Source organism: Geotrypetes seraphini, chromosome 5, assembly GCF_902459505.1.
Source record: "Geotrypetes seraphini chromosome 5, aGeoSer1.1, whole genome shotgun sequence".
NCBI classification, from domain to species: Eukaryota; Metazoa; Chordata; class Amphibia; order Gymnophiona; family Dermophiidae; genus Geotrypetes; species Geotrypetes seraphini.
In genome coordinates, this window is record NC_047088.1 from 221,587,397 (window position 1) to 221,609,152 (window position 21,756).

General features: G+C 39.1%; 1 protein-coding gene across 23 annotated transcripts in view; it reads left to right on the forward strand.

Moving 5' to 3' along the window:
• The first annotated feature begins 5,815 nt into the window (after positions 1 to 5,815).
• Positions 5,816 to 21,756, forward strand: part of NEB (nebulin) — a 419,697-nt gene continuing 403,756 nt past the window's right edge. For 22 of the 23 annotated variants that reach the window (XM_033944892.1, XM_033944897.1, XM_033944903.1 and 19 more), the window contains exons 1-4: positions 5,816 to 5,908; positions 7,072 to 7,129; positions 14,528 to 14,572; positions 20,597 to 20,782. In XM_033944892.1, coding sequence (XP_033800783.1) covers positions 7,094 to 7,129; positions 14,528 to 14,572; positions 20,597 to 20,782 — 267 coding nt within the window. In that variant the 5' untranslated portion in view covers positions 5,816 to 5,908; positions 7,072 to 7,093. Of the gene's footprint in view, positions 5,909 to 6,543; positions 6,637 to 7,071; positions 7,130 to 14,527; positions 14,573 to 20,596; positions 20,783 to 21,756 lie in introns of all 23 variants that reach the window. The other variant, XM_033944893.1, reaches the window with a different exon arrangement.

A 21,756-nucleotide genomic window follows, 5' to 3' on the forward strand; every position in this document is an offset into this window, starting at 1 on the left:
TCCTTCCCTCATTTATTGAATTACCTGTAAACTGTGCCGAGCTCTATCTTTATGGAGATGATGCGGTATACAAACTTAAGGTTTAGTTTAGCTTAGTTTATTAGGAGCATCTTTAAAAATCATGCTAGGGCTTATTTTCAGGATAGGTCTTATTTTCGGGGAAACAGGGTAGTAACTGAAATATATTACATTTAAAAGGTTACAAATAACTAGAATCTGTAACGTATTACTTTTCACAGTAACTTAACATTACTTCTATTAAAGAAAGCAACTAGTAATTATATTACTTTTAAAAAGTAACTTGGGCAATACTGCCTACATACAACTCTACCCTCCTGTGTAAACTGTCAAAATTATGCATATATACAATACATTGTGCAGTGTGGTCTAAAGTAACAATCACTTCTGCTTACATGTTCATTACTTTGACAAGCAGTGCATTTTTTCCATGCTTCATTATGTTTCTTCCATCTCATCCTTCTGTGTAAATGGAGCCTTTATGTTTGGTGGTGCAAGGAACAATTTGCCAGGAAGCCTGTGAACACAAAACACCCAAAGTCTTCTCCTGTGCAGTCTCATGGCACTACACATTTTCTAGATCCCACTCCCAACTGACCTCTAACCTATGACAGGTTAACAAAGTAAAGGTTCAATGTACAGTAGACTGTCTAGTCAACACCCAGCACTAGGGATCCTTCAAGAAGATACATGAAGGTTTATTCCCCTCCATTATGCATCTACTGATTTGTGATAGAATAAGCACAGTGTAATCTATTAGGTTAAGACTTAGTCATATTAAGTGGTCAGGATCTGAAATAAACAAGTAAATAAAGTGGCCTGTATGATTTAATTGCTATTTTGACTCTGCACTGCATATTACCATGTTATCTTCCATGATCTAATGTTTTCTATTAATAGTTGAGGAGTCATGATCATCACTACAAGGGAAAAATACATCGGCTATTGTTACACACAGGACAAATATTGTTTATCGAGTCTACCAGAGGAGCAGTTTTCAAACAGAATGAAAAGGTTTGCTCCAAGCAGATTTGTTTTCTCAGAATGCAGACAATCTAATTGATTCTAAGGGATTACATATACTTACTTCTCTGGTTGTGTACATATTCATATAACATCTGTCTATGGCAGGGGCTCTCAGCTCAATCTTTGGGACACACCCACCCAGTCAGACTTTCAGGATATCTACAATGAATATGTATGAGCTGTAGATATGCACACAATGGAGGTAATGCATGCAAACTTATTTTATGCATATTTATTGTGGATATCCTGAAAATCTGATTGGCTGTTTGTGTCCCAAGTATTGGGTTGAGAACCTTTGGTCTACAATCACAGTGAGGACAGCATTGCATGCTATAGGTGCTTGATGCCCATATAACTCACATACATGTGTGCAATGCAAACCTTGACACATACGTACTCAAGAATGTGGTCTAGGCCTAGCTACCCCTAGAAATGTCTGCACTATTGCAATGTTGCCTTTTCTCTTCAGATTCCTGGAGATGATTTAAGTTTGGAACACAAATCATTTCTTTCGTCCTAGACAATTTGGCTTCCACAAAGGCCACAATACAGAAACTGCTCTGGAAAGAGTGTTATGGTCATTCAGCTGGACTTAAGTTCAGCCTCTGACATGGTCAACATGCTTTCCTTCTTCACTGGATTCTGGATTAGAGGTTCTGTATTTATTTGTTCTTGTTCATACTTCTCCTATATGACTGTACACGTTTCTATCTCCCAATCCCTTTCTTGTTTTTCTCCAGAGCTTCAAGTTTTTGCCCCTACTTTGTTTAACATTTTCCTTGCTCCTTTTGCAATTGTTATTTGGTCTGTAGGTTTTACCCCTTATTTTGATGCTGATGATATTCAGCCATTGGTAGTGCATGACTTCTGGGACTCTATTTTTCAAGCTCAGGATACTGAAAAAACTGGTCAATTTTATCAGTGGATCAACCTTTTCAAAACAAGAAGTTGGGAATTGCATTCTGCAGGGATTTGCATTTAAAAGAGCTACTCTGTGAGACCAAGAAGGGCAAGAGGACATGATTGGGTAAAAATAGTAAATTTAACCCCTGTAGAATTAGTGAGATTACTCAAGAAATTGATGGAAATTTTTTGTGTATCCATAGACTATACAGCGGTTTCACTTGAAACATGTAACAAGATATTTGACATGTTGTATATTTAATTATATGCCTATGTTTGAAAATATTTATTCAAACGGCACTTAATTTTTATATATAAATGTTCTTGTAAGGATCACCAATCAAGCTCTCACCAAGAAATATACCAAGCTCAGTATATATCTCAAACTCCTCACCTCCAATATGTAATCCCCAGCTCCTCAGAAGTACCACCTGGGGTAAAAAAATTTTCACAGCCCTAGGCGTTATGTACTACCTCCTTACTGGAGCTGTTATCAATTTTTACTCACAAACTTTATTTTTAAATTTTTATTTAACAACCCTTCTAGCATATTTCAAGGGTACTTAGCTTTTAATTGTGGTCTTCTTTTGATGGAAATAGGAGCCAACATGTTTCACCCACAGAAGGTTTTTTCAAGGCTTATCATCCCTTAGCAAGCTTTACACTGATATATATGACCACTGAATGTTGATTCAAAATCAGATGAGTGCAACTTGGCAACTCCTCTTAGATAGAGCATTTGGGAAATATCCAAGATTAATGGGCTACAAATTGATTTAAATTCAATAGAAAGAATCACATTTGGAATTATTGACATAAATAGTATGTTACTGCTGCCTCTTTTATTTTTTCCAAGGAATGGAATATTAGGACGAATTATGTAAAAGGGGTTAACATCCTTCTGTGGTCACAATAATTATCCAAACAAACAAAGAAAGTTTTACCAAATATGGCCTAGAGAAAGAAAATGTAAGTATCTTACATGAATCTGAGAACCAGAAACTCCAGACAGCCAGGCCTCCTAAAAACCTCTCAGTTGCTTATTACAGGAAACTTCATTCATCATCTTTGGAAGCTGTAGAATGCTGACTGTTTCATTCCAAAAGCTGGCCACCCCCATCCTCATCCCCATCCCATTGCCCCAACTCCAGCAACATAGGCAGATAGAGACAGGGAAAATAGTTGCCAAAATTCACCTTCAAAACTACCTCTCACATACCTACAATTACATATGCCCTCAACCCTGCTCCACACATTTAAATACACCTACACACTCGCACACATCTGCCTCCAACATACCCACATAAACCTTTACCCAAACTCCCTTCACACAAACAGCAAAAATACCTGATATACAGGGTGTCCCAAAAGTCACTACACACTTTCAGTAAATTCTTAAAAATTACAAGAGAAACTGAGTTTATTCCTATTCTTAGCATCAATTAAAGAGTCGTTGCAATTTTACTTGCTAGGCTTGCCATCACGTTCCAACGCCTCGAAGATTAGTTGTATACCTCCACATGAGCGCCTCCATTTTCGATAACTTTCAGCCACCTTCGGATGTAAGCCTCTCCGACGTTTAGCAGCATCTCCTCCCTGACCTCGCTGCAGACCGTGTGTATTCTTTCCTCGAGGTGTGACAGGTTATGGGGCTTATTCTTTTGCTGATGGCCTGAAGTCTCTCCGAATGATACCTGGAATGAAATAGGAAAAAAAAGGTGTGTAGTTACTTTTGGGACACCCTGTACTTTCTCAATTTAACTCGCCTACACACATACATATATTCTTGCCCCATCCATATTCTTTTTTTTTTTTAGTATTTATACATTGCTTATAGCCTAAGCAGTTTACATTCAGGTACTCTAGTATTTCTCCCTATCTGTCCCAGTGGGCTCACAATCTGAGCAATGTACCTGGGGGACAATGGAATGTTAAGTGATTTGCCCAGGGTCACAAGGAGCAGCGTTGGGCTCAAACCTGCAACCTCAGGATGCTGAGGCTGCAGCTCTCACTGCTAGGCCACGCATCCACTCCATGTCCCATCACACACTGTACCTTTACACTTATCCACCATCACTTGCACAGCCCCCACATATACACAAATAGCCAGTCCCTCAAGTGCACGTGAACATCTCCACACTCCCTCATAACCACAGCCCTTATCAACAAGCATACTGCCATACTCCCCCCAAACATACATAACTCCACTCCTATACACTCACAGACCTAAACAAACTCCTTCCACTGTCTCCATTTGAAAACTCACCTGTCTTATGTCCTCACACTACACATATGTACAGTGCTGTGTACGCCTTTCAGCGCTACAGAAATGATAAATAGTAGTAGTAGGAGTACACATAGACCTACACTTCCCACATATACATACCCCTTACTACAAACACACCCTCATATCCATCTCACTTTGTAGACCAGGGGTCTCCAAAGTCCCTCCTCGAGGGCCGAATCCAGTCAGGTTTTCGGGATTTCCCCGATGAATATGCATTGAAAGCAGTACATGCACATAGATCTCATGCATATTCATTGGGGAAATCCCAAAAACCTGACTGGATTCGGCCCTCGAGGAGGGACTTTGGAGACCCCTGTTGTAGACACACAGAATTCCATAAAGACCATTCCACATATTATACCTATATCCTTTTAATAATAATCAATTTATATACCGCAGGGCCATAAAGTTCTATGCGGTTTACAAAAAATTTTTAAAAAACTACAATTAAGAGAAAAAGTTAGATAACCAAATAATTAGAAATAATATTATAATGATCTAGATCAGTGGTTCCAACCCTGTCCTGGTGGCCCACTAGGCCAATTGGGTTTTCAGGATAGCCCTAATGAATAAGCATGGAGCAGATTTGTATGCCTGTCACTTCCATTGTATGCAAATCTCTCTCATGCATATTCATTAGGTCTAGCTTGAAAACTCGATTGGCCTGGTGGTCCTCCAGGACAGGGTTGGAAACCACTGATCTAGATGGTTCATTACAATATCCATGCCAGTTAGTTGCCTAAATGTTTCAAGAACAAATATGTCTTTAAATGTCTCCTAAATTCTAAATAGGAATCAGAAAGCATAATCAGATGTTCCAGGTCCTTACCCCATAATGTTGCTTGATATGACAGAAGATATTGATGATGTTTTTTAAATTTGCAGCCTCTAACAGGCGGAAAAACAAAATTCAAATGCGAATATCTCCTGTGTCTATTGGTTGCAAAAGAGAAGAGCTCAATTATACTATATATTTGGGAGATAGACCAAACAGAGCCTTGAAGCAAAAACAACCAAACTTGAACTTCACCGGCACCTCCATTGGCAACCAATGCAGTATCCGATAGAAGGGTGTAATGTGATCATATTTCTTCAACTCAAAAATCAGCCTGACCGTTGCATTTTGAACCATGCACCCATATACCCACACCTTCCATTCTTTCCCACCATAAGCCACGCCCTCTACAGATGTATGTTGGTAAGCATTCATGAAACTCTGCCTCTGCATGCTTTCCCTACTTTTAATTTTGTTGGATGCTACTATTAATCATGGATACATCAGAAGAGAGTTATTCTAGTGTGTATGCAGAAGCTTGCATAAGGGTATTTTATAATGGAGCTATAAGTGTGGGTCTATAACTGACCTCCTTGCTTGTAATTTTTCATGTTTGCTTAATACATTTTTGTCAAAACCATGCTGTGTTTTCATTTGGGGCGTCTGAAGTATGAATTGCAAGCCCCTCTTCCTCTGTGGACGTATTGAACAGGTGGTCTTCAAAAGGCTCACTAGGTATATTTAGCTTCTGAAACATGAGCAAGGCGCTCTCTGATTGGCTGTTATTACCACATGATAATTCAGGAGCTGATGCATTTGGTTTGCTCTTGCCCAGCGTTTCTCAGGAGGGAAGACTTGGAGAGGCTTTGCTGCTAATGAATTTTATTTAAACGCTACCGGTAAGAAGATTTTATTTGCATTCTTCCACTCTTTTGGATTGGATGCTTGATCTCTACCTTATAAAATACTTACCTAGCCCAGGGTATGCAACTAGTGAAGGAAAGATACAAGAGAAATGGTCTAGAGGTAGGGCTCGGGTACTGATAGATGGTTCCCATTATTAAATGACCCTTTTTTGTAAGTGTCTGGCTTGGACCTTGAAAATCACCAGTGCTGCACATCAGAACTTTAGATTAATCCTTTTAGTTGACATTAAGAGTTTCTTCAAGTCTATTTTCATGTGATTTTTCTCCTTTTGTCTATATGCTGGTACTAAGAAAAAAGACAGTATTAAACATGTTCCTATATTTAACCTGCATTAGTGAGCTCCATTTGCCTCAGATGGAATTGCAGTTTAGCTAGCTAAACAAAACCAGCCAATCGCTTGGTGGTGTTAACTTACATCCCAGATATCTTTGGCTGAGAAAACAGCTGTTCCAAGCCTTCATCTAACCCTGGTAGCATCTCCTGCTCTAATGTAAATCCAGGGCGCTCCGGCAGGCCTAAATTAATCATTCCATTACAGCCACTTGTACTGAAAGACACTCTTGCTCAGCACTGGAACCAGACTCCTGTGGATTTTAATATTTTTCAGGTTTGAAAAAGGCATCGGAAACTAAAAAGAGGTTCGCTGGATCATCAGTTCAAGCCCAATGTGTGCACATTGAAATTAACCACATTCCCTAAGGTGTCTCTTTCTTTCTTTCTTTCTTTTTTTTTTTTTAATTCTTTCTTAACTGTGCATTTTATGTAGTATACTGTTTTAATTGTATACAAAAAGTATTTTTGTTTTCACCCAAAAATACAAAGAAGGGCACTTTGATAGATGATAATAAATCAGAGTGATACTAAAATACTGTTTTTTCGGACTGAGAAAACAAGTGGCATCTTTTCAGGATTCATTTCTTTCAATCTGTTCTCTATGAAGGCATGGATACACTGCATTGGTACATCAGTGCTCGAAGGACCTGAATTAAAAGAGAGAACGTTTTGTTTTACTATATCAGTAAAATCTTATGTTGCATGCTCATTATTTAATGTAAGATGACAGTCACAATTGTTTCCATATCTTTCAGCTAATATTGGTAGTATTAAATTATAAGCCATTTCATTTTGTGATCAGTTTGTAGGTAGTGATATACAAGATGGCGGATGATGAAGAATATGAGGAGGAAGTGGAGGTAAGCTGCCTCCACTTAATGGCATGTCATTCTACCTAAAGCAACTATTCCTCACTAATTCTCAGGATCTACTATGGGTCCATGGCCTCATTTGCATGAAAATGTGCTATTTACGTAAATAAAATTCATAGCAAAATTTCCCATGAAATTAGGCTAGTTAGATTGGTCAAAAAGTATAGCAAGACCTTCTTGAGATACAGCCCACCCTTTTACAAAACTAGCGTGGTTTTTAGCGCCGGCGGTGGCAGTAACAGCTCTAGAATTCCTATGAGCGTCGGAGCTGTTACTGCCACGGCCGGCGCTAAAAACTGCACTACGTTTCTGTAAAACAAGGGGGGGGGGAGGGATAATTATCTGCATTGGAAAAACCAATGTGTAGAACACAGTTTTGGGGGGTAATTCTAAATTTAATGAGTGACTTTGCATACTGTTCCATTGTTCATTAATTTTGAATTGAGTGTAGGAGGTTACTTTTGAAAGTTCACTATTGCGAAGGGCAAACGGGGGTCTTCGCATGTGACATAGTCAGAATGGCATTCCAGTATTAGCTGTTTTCCTGCTCAATGAAATGCTACCATTTTATTTTAAACAGAGTATGCACACAAAGGAATGAGCAGATGGAAATCCCATCCGCTTGCTGTTGCTCAAGCAGGAGCCTAAATGCTCCCGAAAGGCTGAGCCCTGTACTTGGGTATTCATGAAGTCAGCAGATGCAAGATGATTGGCATATGCACCCTGCACTCATCTCTGTATGGACCCAAATTCATTTCATTTATCCAAATATTTTATATCAACTGCTATGGCTTAATATTTCTACATTGCTTTTCACTAAAACTAAAATATTTAGTTGGCTTAATGATTTTTTAAAATTAGTCAAACATCACTCTACATGTTTATTCTTAGAGGGAACGTGTGAGGGATAAATGCAACCTTACCCTTCCCCCCCCCCCCACCCGGTTAGGGTTTCTTGTCGTAGACCGCGGCGGTAAAAGCTCCAATGCATATAGAATTCCTATGAGCGTCGGAGCTTTTACTGCCGCAGCCAGCGATAAAAAAACCCTAATGTGATGTCATAAAAGGGGGGGGAGGGTTAATTTTGGTTTACACAGAAGCAAGCTCATGACCTAAACAATTTCATGCAGAAAATGATAAACTTTTAGACATGCAAATAAAATATAGAAGCCACTGAGTTAAGGAAAAGATAGTATAGTAGCTCAGCTTATGCTAAACATAAAATGGTGTATCTTACACCATGGCTGCCATTTTACTCAGTCGCCTAGGCAGAACTTTTGCAAAATGTATTCTCAGATGTCACACAAATGCCTTTGCTTGCTAGGTTGTGATTATAATGGTGTGATACTGTGCTATTTCATCACAAGTAAAATACCGTAGGATTCATTAAGCGGTGGTACCGGAGTACTGCGGTTTAACAAACCACGTGGAATTTTTTTTAATGTGCATTGCCACTGAAGAAACAGCATGTTTCTGGCTGTAGCAATGTATGATAGAGGCTCTCTACCTTGGAGCCACCATTTAAAATATATAACTAGAAAAAAATGCTCCTGGTGATACATGCCCCCGTTTTCGGATTCTAACCTTGTAGCCCTGTTCTTACCTTTAAAAAATTTCTACAGGACTTTCTAGTTCCCCTTATTCATGGCAATGTGTTGGGGGGACTGAGCAAACCTCAGTTGTTTCTGCACCAGAGATACCATCGGAGGAGGAGGGACTTAGTGGTTAGAAGAACCACTGCCTCAGCACCCTGAGGTGGCAGATTCAATCTCCCTGTGACCCTGGGCAAGTCACTCAATTCTCCGTTGCCCCAGGTGTCCTAGGTAGATTGTGAGCCCACCAGGACAGATACGGAAAAATACCTAGAGTACCTGAATGTAAAAAAACACTCAAAAAAACCTGCCTTGACAGTATTGCAAAGGGTGGTATATAAGTATGTTCCAGGTGACCCCTGATAACCTCTTGCTCCTTACAAATAGGATGAGTTGGAAGGATGTCAGTGGGTAGGGGGATGTTTTGACAAGGAGTTCAGGCCAGGATTGAAAAAGGGGACAAAACTTTCCATATTATAGTCTAGAAGAGGTGAGGGAGGGGGGGGGGGATTATGACTGCTCAGTCCAAGAGACATTTTTTCCTAGTATTGAGTGAGGTGGCCATTTTAAGAATTTGCATCCCCTTCAACTGGTGGCCCTGGGAGTATTGCCATGGTTGTTATATTGCCAGTGTTCCATGGGGGTGGGGTGGGGAGGGGTGAGTTAAGACCATCTTAATGTATAGATAACTTTTCAAGAGTAAATACAGTGAACAAGGGTGTTTTTTCATGCTGTGCTACTCCTATGCATGCCAATAATCTGTTTTGCATGCATTTGTATGGGATGCAGCTCATTTGCATACCTGTGATGGTCCAAAATTTATTTTATCTGTGATAACACATTTTAGCATATGTTTTTTATTGCACACAGACATGCTGTCACAGCTTAGTAACTAGAGGTCAAAGTTCATTGAACTCATTTTGATAAAGTATTCAGAGGTCATCATTAATGAAGTACTTGGTTCTTGGGCCACAATGCTCTGGGTTTCAAGCTATTTAAAATTAATATTCAGCAAACATATAGCCATTCATGTAGCCAAATAGTCAGACAGATTTGTGATCTAATGAACTGGAGCCAAAGAACCCCCTATTGTGGTGTTCCAGCCCAAAATTTAATTAAAAAAACAAACCACCAGGACAGCTTTTTTTACATCAAAATCTGTGTAAATGACATCATTAGAGAGACGTTGTAAAAGCTTGCTATAATCTGGAAAAACCCGCCTTCTGATTTCATAAGAATTCCTTTGTTTAATTTTTTGCAGTTTTAATTTAGTTTAGTCTCAAAGCACAAGAAGAATATTTCATATTTTCAAAAATTAGAACAGGGTCTGTATGGGTAGCACCATTTTCATTTTTAATAATTCACATGAAATCACAAATATTGGACCTAGTTAGGATTAAGGAAACCTGTCTGGCAAGCATATATTCTAAATGCTGCAGATGTTTCCTATGAGATACCATTTATACTGACAGCATGAGTAAATCAGTGTGGAAGTCGCTGACTGAAATGGAATGTGACTGACTACAGCTAGGGATGACCGAATGACATTGTCCTATTGAATATCAGGAGTCATGGGTGGAAACTGAGTCAGACACACTCACCAATGAGAAGAGACTTACTGAAATAGATAGCCAGACCCACTGCTAGCACATAGGTAGCTGTGGTATATCCCCAGGGATATATGCAGTAGTCTTTAATGTGACAGAGCATAATATAATACGTTTAGTTTAGTTTAGACATGAAAGTGATCAGGACAGAAACTAAGGAGGGATCACCAAAGTCCACCTTAAGGCAATGCCTTCTTCAGCATGAGGCAGGCCTAGGCTGGGGTCCCCTGTTGCATAGGGGTTCAGCATAATTGTCCTAGTTACCACCCTCTAGTGTTGACCCTGATTAATACATGTGATTTTATTGCATTAATAGTATTAGCATGCATCAGTAAATAGATGGCTTTCTTTGAGAAGGTAATTTTCAAAACCCCTTTACTTGGGTAAATTGACCACCTGAAAATTACTCACCCTATATGTAGGTAATGGTTTGCATGGGGATCGACAGTGTACACGTTTTTACCACCCTCTCCAAGGTAGGGAGAACAAGAGGGCACTCTCTAAGTTGAAAGGGGATATATTCCGTACAAACGTTAGGAAGTTCTTCTTCACCCAGAGAGTGGTAGAAAGCTGGAACGCTCTTCCAGAGGCTGTTATAGGGAAAAACACCCTCCAAGGATTCAAGACAAAGTTAGACAAGTTTCTGCTGAACAAGAATGTGCGCTGGTAGGGCTAGTCTCAGTTAGGGTGCTGGTCTTAGACCAGAGGGCCGCCGCGTGAGCGGACTGCTGGGCATGATGGAATGAAAAAGTGGAAAATCACTGGTCTAAGTGTATAGCCTTCAATGGAGACTGCCCCAACTTTGTTGGTTGGGCTGAGAACTTTTCAGAGGCCCATCGTACAGCGGTGGTGGTTGATTTGAAAACTGCCCCTCGTTATAATTAAACTCTGCAAAAATTTTGTAAATAAAAGAACCGGCATCAATTTTATGGGTTCATATTGATCAGGTAAATATTTTCTAAACTCAAGCCTTTCTAACTGAATTTGTAAATATCAATTTTGTTTTACACTTCAGGTTTCTATTTAAAAATGGGAATAGCGCTTTTGTTTCTTAGAAATAATCTGTGGAAAAATTGTTTGAAAATTTCATTTCAGCTCATAAATGTTTTTGCGATATTTGAAGTTTTCTCTCCAGGAGCTCACTAATCTTAATCAATTTACTGGCTCTCTGGTGCTCAGTGTCTTTGTGAAGATAAAGCTCTAATAGTAGTTCCTTCCTTAAAATTTATATATTCTAGGAGAGATATGATCTTTTCTGCCACAGCCCCTCAAATCTGGAATTCACTTCCAATTAATATAAGAGAAGAAAAATCACTGAGCAAGTTTAAAAGTCTCCTAAAGAGCTGGCTATTCAAGGACGCTTTCCAATAGATTTGTTCTAACCTATAATAGTTCTAGGAAGACGATCTAATAGAATTAAGCGGGTACCTGTTCCCCAACCTTCTGTGTCTTTGGACCTTTCCCTTGTTTTATTTTCACTTTTATTTTTTTAGAATTGTATTTATGTCAATTGCTGTCAACCGCCTCCCTCCTTACATGTATTACTGTATTAGTAGTGAATCTTATGTTTGTCGGGTTTTATTATTTTACTTAATTTTGAATTTATGTAAATCGCATTGGATTTGGATTATGCGAATTAATCAAAGAAATTAAATAAACTTGAAACTTGAAAATGAACCTTATTTTTCCTGTGGCCACACTGCATGAAACTTGAGTCAGTTATAATTCATAGAGCTGTAATCTGTTGTATATCAAGTGCTGTAAATAAATAAAATAAATTAACTTAATCCTTGGAAAATACTCCACCAGTCAGGTTTTCAGGATACCCACAATGAATATGCATGCAACTATTTTGCATACAATGGACATAGTGCTTGCAAATTTTTCTCATGCATATTCATTGGAGTATTAAAGACTGGGTTAAGAATTCCTTCATAAGGGAGTGGCTTAAGGAAGATGGCCGCAGGTAGCTGGAGTTAGACGCCACGGATGTTCCCGGGCTGCTCTTACCTTTGAAATGGTGAAACGAAAATCTAAACTTCGGGTTTTTCCCGATGAATCTTCGCCAGCAGCTTCGGGCCCGATGGACGCTTTTCTTCAGCGAGAGACGTCAACACAGCCGGAGGATTTCTCGGCTGGGAGAGACATGCTGGCTGAAGCGTTACAGCTCTCCCTCGAGGCAACGTCACTAACCCCGGAAGAGCGGAGTCCTCCGAGTCGCCCGGGGGCGTTTGACCAGTCGATGGAAGAGCAAAGTCCTCCAAGTTGTTCGGGGGCTTTTGACCAGTCGACGGTGGAGAAAATGCCCCGGGGTGTTCACTCTCCAGACCTGCTGAGATCGGGAGTCGGCCCAGTAGGAGGAGTGGTGAAGCCAAATCGACTATCAGAGCATTCGGAGGAGTTGGAACAGAAATTGCCTCAGGATTTCCTGACACTGACTTCATCACCTGCTCAAGTTCCAGGTACTTTTTCATCAGAGGATCTGGGTGTTGAACTGATACCAATGCAGAGACCCAAGGTTTTCAATATGGAGACAATCTGGGAAGCAATATCTAGCTTGCAAATCTCTTTGGGAACCCAAATGCAGCAACTTACCACACGTTATACCTCTGTTGTGTCTGAAAATTTGGAAATGAAAAATAGGATATCCAGCGTTGAAAATAAAGTGGATGGACATGAAACTAGAATAAAAACAGTGGAGTCCCAGGCTTCGGTCTGGGTAAGAGATGGAAACCTTAATTTTAAGGTGGAAATGTTGGAAAATATGACTAGAAGTAATCTTCGGATTATTAACTTTCCAAAATTACCACTTATCTCAGCGCAGGATACATTTAAAAAGTATTTGAAAGAAGTTTTGAAAGTTCCCGAAACCTCCTATCCGCCTTTCACTAAAATATATTATTTACCTATCAGAGTATCTGCTCAAAAACCAAACCAGCAGAATTTGTCTGCTGATAGTTTGGATTTGACAAATTTCCTGGAGAGGTCAGGTGAAGAGATACCGGCAACTGCTACGCTACTTGTACAATTTGCTATTGATGCTGACAGGGAATGGATGCTTAAAATGTTTTTTAAGTTTAAAGATGTACCATTCATGACTAAAATAGTGAGAATGTATCCAGACGTGTCACGAATGACCCAAAAGAGAAGAAAACAATTTCTCATTTTGAGACCAAGGGTTCTGCAGTTAGGTGCGACGTTTGTACTCAGATTCCCCTGTAAATGTGTAATGACCTATCAAGGGAATAGATTTATTTTCTTTGAACCTCAGCAGCTGACAAAATTTATTTCTGCTAAAGAGCAAATTTAAAATTCTTGAGAGAATTTCAGTCTCAACCTAGCTCAAGTACAAGGTTTTTGTTCTTCCTCGCTACCATCTTTTATTTTCTTTGTATTATTTGATAAAGATTTCAGCCATTGTAAAGCTTTCTCCCCTCTTAATTGAGATCTAATGATACAAACCAGTAAAATTTATATTTGGGTCTAATGTTTTTGCCATATGAGAAAGGAAAACTTTTGCTTTGTTTTTGTATTTCTAATGTATATCTTCTTTATTGATTATGGTCTCATTTTAAAGTTTGAACTGGAGTTGTATTATTTTCTTTGTTTTGACTAATATTGTGTCAATACTATAAAATGAAAATAAAGAATTAAAAAAAAAAATAAATAAAAGAATTCCTTCATAAACTAGACTAAGGGAGTCTTAATAAAATGGGTCTTTTAGCAGATAACAAGTGCTAATCTTTAGTAAATTGTAGATGGTATTTTACTAAATTTAGACATGAGTGCCATTGTGTATACCATTAGAAGATTCTGCATATCTTTTATGTGTGTGTGTGTGTGTGAAAGGAAGCCCGACATTTCTTAATGAATAAGGATTCGGTTTCTAGTTTGATTTTCTGCAACAGTTCATACAGTACATTTCAGATCAATAGAACCTTTTGACATGTCTACAGTCCCACCACAACTGTTTAACGTATAGAGATGGTTTATGAATGTGGCGATTGCAATCCTGAAATTGACTGCCTAGTAACGCCATGTTTGTTTGATTTTCTGTTAACATTAATGACATTCAAAGATATACATTCTATGAATTAATGTAAAAGCTGAAAAAAATGGAAGGATAGGGCATAATGATATTGATTGTTGTTTTCTGGTGAAGTGATAGTTTATCCTTTTGTTTGTAGTACTACATGGAAAAGACCGTCACTCAGCATGGTGGACCAACAGTGGTAAGTGCCACTAGGAAAAAACAAGTGGGGGAAAGCATGTAGGGCAAGTCTCATGGAATTCTTTCCTCCCCATGTGGATGTGTGCATGTCTGAATTTTGTATCTGTGTTGCCTCTGCCTCAGTGTATGTATTTATCTGCATTACGTCTGTATATGTATGAGTATGAGTATACATGTATACTTGCATATGTATATGTATATGCATGAGTACATATGTATATGTACATATGTATATATGCATATGTATACATATCTATATGTATATATATGAGTACATATGTATATGTATGAGTATGTATATATGCATTATGTCTGTATATGTATGAGTATGAGTATATATGTATATATGCATATGTATATGTATATGCATGAGTACATATGTATATATGCATATGTATATGTATATGCATGAGTACATATGTATATATGCATATGTATATATATCTATATGTATATATATGAGTACATATGTATATGTATGAGTATGTATATATGTATGAGTATGTATATATGCATTACGTCTGTATATATATGAGTATGTATATATTTCTGTGCACATCTATTTTTGCAAGCTCTATGAGGGCAATTCCATAGGCATTTGAATTTAGGCACTTCTTTGAGCACATATATGCAGCAAAAATAAGCATTTATGTTTGTAAGGAAGCACATAAGAGCTATAGGGTCAGATACTAAATAGCACCCGAAGTTAGGCACTATTACGATCTTTACGAAGTACCAATTCTATATAGGTTGCTTAGTGTTATACAACCCTTATAGAATAGCGCTTAGTGTGGACTCCAAGCCTGCTGTAATCTGGTGTAAATCCTCATGCCCAAATGGTGGTATTTCTGGAAATGCCCCTGACTCGCCCATCCCCTCCCATGCCCACGCCTATTTTTGAGTGGCACGCTATGAAATTTAGACACACATGTTATAGAATCAGCTTACCCCGTGCATTATTTTTTAAACTGTTTCATGGTAGCCCTATTATTAAGTTTCAATCTGCTGATTTTGATTTTACCCCAGTCATTGTATTTATGTTTATATTTGGTTGTTTCATTATTGTTATGCTAGTATCAAAATTGTACGTTTTATGTTGAACTGTATTTGCTGTACACTGTCTTGGGTGAATCTCTTCATAAAAACAGTTAATAAATCCCAATAAATAAATAAATATCAGACATCTACAAGGAGTACCCACTTATAGAACTGCCACCTAAGCGTGTCTTTGAACAGAATGGTAGAAGAGAGAAGAGAGGTATTTTGAAAGGAGCAATACCCTAAGCACTATGCTTCAATATATCACTATTTCTGTACTGTAGCTACTGGAATTGTCTTTCCCATAGAAATACGCTGGGCCATTTTTGTGAGACTTTGTTTCTCTGGACCCCACTGTTCAATCTGACCCATTTTCAAACAATGTGTGTTTGCCAACCCATTCCATTATGGGCTCCTTTTACGAAGGCGCGTTAGCGGTTTAACGCGTGTAATAACACGCGCTAAACTGCCGGCCATGCTAGCCGCTACCGCCTCCTCTTGAGCAGGCAGTAGTTTTTCGGCTAGCGTGGAGGTTAGTGCGTGCGTTAAACCCGCTAACACGCCTTCGTAAAAGGACCCTATGTTTTCAGAGAGTTATTTTGGAGAGAGAGGCGAACATTTTTGACCCATTATATATAGTCTCTTTCCAATATTTCATTCAGTTGGAATGGTACAAATCTAGCGCTACAGAAAAGGCACAATTGTAAATCAAGCTGTGTTTCCAGGGTTATTTTATCACGCTAAGCATAAAGTAAATATCAAAATTATATTAGGAAATCTTAGAGAAATAGTTGTAGGTACTGCTTGGTTGCACGTTGTATGAATAAGATATACTTTCTACAAAGTGGAGTGATGGTAGGACTTGTGTAGTCTGTATAGATAATAAAATCAGATATATTTTAAAATGAGAAAATGCTGGTGGCATTTTATAGACTAACTGACAAATGGTGCATTCTATATTTGAGAAACAAGAAAAAGTAGGGTAAACAAGATGACTGTTCTCCAGGAAATATGTATTTCAGGAAAGTAGTCATCTTGTTTACCCTACATATACCTAGAGCCTAGAGCTTGTTTAGGTGTGCGTGACACACAAATATTAGATTAGATTTTTGTTTCTTGATTTCTATAGGATATTGTTCTTTTTTTCTTTTTTGTTGCATTCTCTAATGGTGCGTATTAGAACCAATATTCAGCTGGCACAATACTGTGTTAATATAAGTGCCAGAACTGTCACTTAAATCAATAGATATTCTCAATGCTGCTATAGAAATAGGTAGTGGTGATAAATATAGCTATATTAGGCAATTCTAGAACTCAGATGCTCACATTTATGGGTGTATTATGGACATATATGTTTAGAATGCTAGCATTTATGGTGCCTAAGTGCCATTCTCCTAATAACCACTTTCCTTACCTAGCACATATTTACAAGGGGGCGTATGTAGGGCCATAGATCCCACTTATGTGTGTATCTTACAGAATACTATACATTTGAAATCTAATTCTATAAAAGGTGCTAAAATGGGTGTGAAAATTTGGGTGTGTGCCCAATTTTATTGAATAATGAGCCAATTAGCACAATTGGGATCTTGGCAAGCAATTATTGGTTCTAATTGAAATTAATTAAAATTTACATGCATATATTTTGATGCAGATTCCATGCGTAAATTTTATGCATGGTTCTAAAAAGGGGGCGTGGTCTTGGGAGGGTTATGGGAAGATCAGGTGCGTTGCTGCAATTTACATGCATAGTTATAGAATAAGTAAGATCTGCACCTAATTTAGGTGTTGGATTTACACCACCTTTCAGCTGGTGCAGATTCCAGTGCCAAGTGCTATTCTATAAATAGTGCCTAACTTTGAGTGCTGTTAATAAAATAATGCTAAGTATTATTTTTTCAAGACTGACTTTTTAGGTGCCATTAATAGAATCTAGTCCTATGTGTGTATCTGCCACATGTGGGCACTCACACTTGAACTAACTATATGGCTGGCATAAGTGCAAGCTCCTACATGTTAGACGTGCTTATAGTTGGTTATGCTAGTATCTTATAAAGGAAAGTAGGCACCTACTTTCCTTTCTAGGCACATAATTGGAAGTTCCCAGTTATAGAGTGGCTCCCATAATATGCTAACTGCACCAGTATCATCAGTCTATGATCATTGTATCTGTCTGGATTGAGCAGTGTTCAGGTTAATGAAATTGACACTTCAGCCTTCCCGCTATGGCTTTCTACAGGATGGTGTAATGTCTACAAAGTTGCCCTTATATAATGGGTCCTCAAAACTGATTGGCTGGGGTTAGCGGTTTTCATTGGAGCAATTTTGGTTCTGGGTAGAGAAAAGATTGTACAGTTTAAACTCTTGGGCAGGAAATTGAAGCATGATAGTTTGTTGGACACAAATTCCAGTTTTGTTGGGAAAATTGAGGCAGGAAAGTTTGTTAGTCACAAGTTTAAATTTTGTGGGGAAATGAGGCAAGAACATTCATTCAAATAATTTCTATCTCTGGAAGGAGAGAAATTCTGTTGGTTTCTTTCCTAAAATGCTGGAGGAGTGGGTGTGGTAAGGGGAAAGACATTTGTCTTCCATGCCAGTCCTATTTCTGCTAAACTTCCTTTCAAGAGTGGTTACCATGCATTCCCTAAGATGAATCCTTTGTTTCCATTGTGGCTGTGTGGATATCTTGCTATCTCCATTGCTCTTTGAGTCTTCTTGGCCTTGAACGGTCTTCATTTTTTAAAGGATCTTTATGTTTCTTAGCGGGCCTAAAATAAATATTGTATGCAATTTATCTGGATATCAGTTAATTTTTTAGCCTTATCTCATCTGCCCCAAACCCATCTTATAATGGTGCCATTGGACACTTTCATAAAGTCAGTTTCTGTAGAATGACGAGGGTGAAAGCCCAATTGATGCAGGTCAAGGATAGTTCGAGAAGAAAGAAAATCATGACAATGGCGGTGAACAGCACATTCAAGTAGCTTGGATAAAAAGTGGAGGAGGGAGATAGAACAATAGTTGGAAGGTCAGGTAGGGTCCAGCGAGGTTTTTTTGAGGAGTGATGTAACAATGGCATGTTTGAAGGCATTGGGCACAGTTGCAGTGGAGAATGATAGGCTGAGGATATAGCAGATAGAAGGGATGACAATTGGAGATATAGTGCTACATAGATGGGTGGGATTGGATCAGAGGATCATGTAGTGAGTTTGGAGGAGGAAAGAAAATGTGCAGTGTTTTCCTCAGTAATTTCTGGAAAGGAAGACTAAGGTGACAAAGGATGAGGGGGTGTTAGTAGAGTTTCAAATTTCAAATTTAATTAAATTTTAATATACCTACCATCGACATGCACCTGGCCGGTTTACAAAGCTAAAAAATGTTAAAATAAATTTTAGAAGGGGGGTAGGGGGAGAAAATGTGAACATTAAATAGACAGATTATGAATACGAACATGAGTTTGAGGGTGAAGAGGGAGGAAAGTTAATAATTACATCATTAAAACAAATTAATTAAGAGGAAGAGGGAGGACGGAATAAAACACCAGGAAAGGGGATCACTTCTTAAAAGCGGTTCGTTTAATATACTGCTATGCTTTTGGAAAAGGAAATATTTAGATGCTATGGTGTACGTCTTGGCATAAGAACATTTTTAGTTTAGACTTGAATTTGTCGAGTGAGTTTTCGTGGCGGAGTTGAGATGGCATGGTGTTCCATAAAGTTGGAGCTACAATGGAAAAATTAGTATTTCTAGTGTAGAGTGAGATGGGGGAGGTGTTTTGGTTGAGAATTCAAGGTTAATTTTGTAAACCTTGTCGTAGAAGTATTCAGCCATAGTCTGGGGGGAGAGTGACAGAGGGGATGGAGGTGGGGGGACCTTGTGTAAGGAGTTCATTGTGGCAAAAGGCAGTGAGGGTTGGAGCCAAGTCAGTCAGGTGGGTGTAGTAATCTTATTTGGCAAGTGAAAGTGCCAGGCGGAGCAGGCCAAAAGGTAAGGCATAGCATGGAGGTAGGGAGACAACTAAGATAGGGGAGAATGATTTTATTTTTGAATTTAGTGATTGAATTATGTAAATTTTGAGAGTTTACATCTGTTGTCAGTGTGCTTTGTGTAGTTTAATTTTGTGGTTAACCATTATGTGTTGTTAATAAGAGTATATTGTGTATCTGTGAAAAATGAATGGAAAAAATAGTGTTACAATTAGTACTATTATAGGGGCAGGGTCTGGGATAGAGATTGGGTAGAATCGGGCGGGGTCTGGCCCATGACTTAGGCCAATGTTCTTTAACCACCGGTCCACGGACCGATGCCGGTCCACAGAATAATTATTTTATTTCTACCGGTCCATAGGTGTAAAAAGGTTGAAAAACACTGGTCTAGGGAATAGAATCCAGTGTTAGTAATTGTCCTAAGTCTGGGTCCCACTGCAAGAACTTAATGGGCTTCGATGAATGAATTTGTTTGTTCTTCAGCAATTCCAACCAAGGGCTCCTTTTATTAAGCCACGGTAGAGGTTTCTAACATGGCCCAGAGTGCTAAATGCTCCAATGCTCATATGAATTCTATGAGCGTCAGAGCAGCACCAGAACATTTAGCACTCCGGGCCATGGTAGAACCCAGTGTTAATTTTTTCTTGATAAAGCATATATATATATATATATATATTTTTTTTTTTTTTTTATTTTGTAGTGAAATATGCTCTAGGCTTCCCTCATATGTGCAATCATTATTTAGAAATCAGCAAATTACTTGAAGTACAAAATAATTGAGATAGCAACAAAAATATCCTGAATGCTGAATATAAGTAAAAGACCCAGCAACAGCATGCTGAGCAGGATTGGCTATCTGGTTGAAATATTAATCTAATGTTCTGTCTCTGGTGGGAAATTAGTTCTTATTTGTAAGTGTGTCCAGTAGATATATCACAGATGCAGAGATACTGAAAGGTTCTCACTAGATCTGAATGTAACTATTTTTTTGGTGTTCCCAGACACATAAGTATGTTTCAGAACGATCTGAAACGGTTGAGCCATCAACGGCGCCCACAGAGGTGCCATCAAAGGTATCAACAGCGGAGCCAACTAGAAAAAGATTAATCCGAAAAAAAGTGGACAGCTCAAAATTCATGACTCCATACCTAGCACACAGCCACAAGATGCAAGACCTCTTCAGTCAGGTAAGACAGTCACATGGAGGATGTTGTTTCATGTTCTCACAGTTAGTGAGAACATCTACAGGAGAAACTGAAGCTATATCTGCAGCATTCACGTCTTGTTACTGATCAATGTGATCTTCATTTGTACTGGGGTTAGCTGGGCGATGCACTAAAGTCAGCGATCGTCACTAAACCTGTTTTCACAGCTTTAGCGACGACTGCTGATACCGGCCTGATGCACAAAACGGCCCACCGTGTGGTTTTCCCCTCGATCGCCCATTTTTCGATCCGGCCATGCAAATGAGCTAAAACCCCATACAAAATAGCCAAGCGATTGATGCACTAACTGGGGGATACTCTAAAGTCAGCGATCGTCGCTAAACCTGTTTTCACAGCTACATGATTTCACCCTTTATGTTCAGTATGTGTTGACCACTAATTAGGAGTGTACAGCTTCTTGTTCTGAAGAGGTGTTTTTGTTGGTATAAAATCACTGCATGCTCAAACATTTGGGGCTAGATTCACCAACCTGCCCGATCGGGACCGACCCGTGCCCGATCCGGGCAGGTCCGATGGATTCTTGAAACTCTAATATGCAGATGGGGTGATCGGAGGAATGCCCCCATCTGCCGGCACGGATCGCTGGTGTGCGATCCTGACGCATGCGCAGACCATTTGTAGATGGTCTGCGCATGCATCTAGACCTGTCCAAGCCACAACTTTTTTTTTTGGTTTACTTTTTTAGCCCAGCGAGTCCGTGGTTTTAACCCGCTTTAAACCCATGGGTTAATACCACAGGTTCACAGTGCGGGGAAGGGCAAGAGAGATTCAGGGCGGCAGGCAGGAGAGATCCGGGCAGAGCAGGCAGGAGAGATCCGGGGCAGCAGAAAGCAGGGTGTGCAGAGAGCAGGGCTTCTATGGAGCTGGAGAGTTGGAAAGATGTTTTCGACTGGTCCCCAGCAGTCGCCTTTGGGGTGATCGGCCAGCCCAGTCGG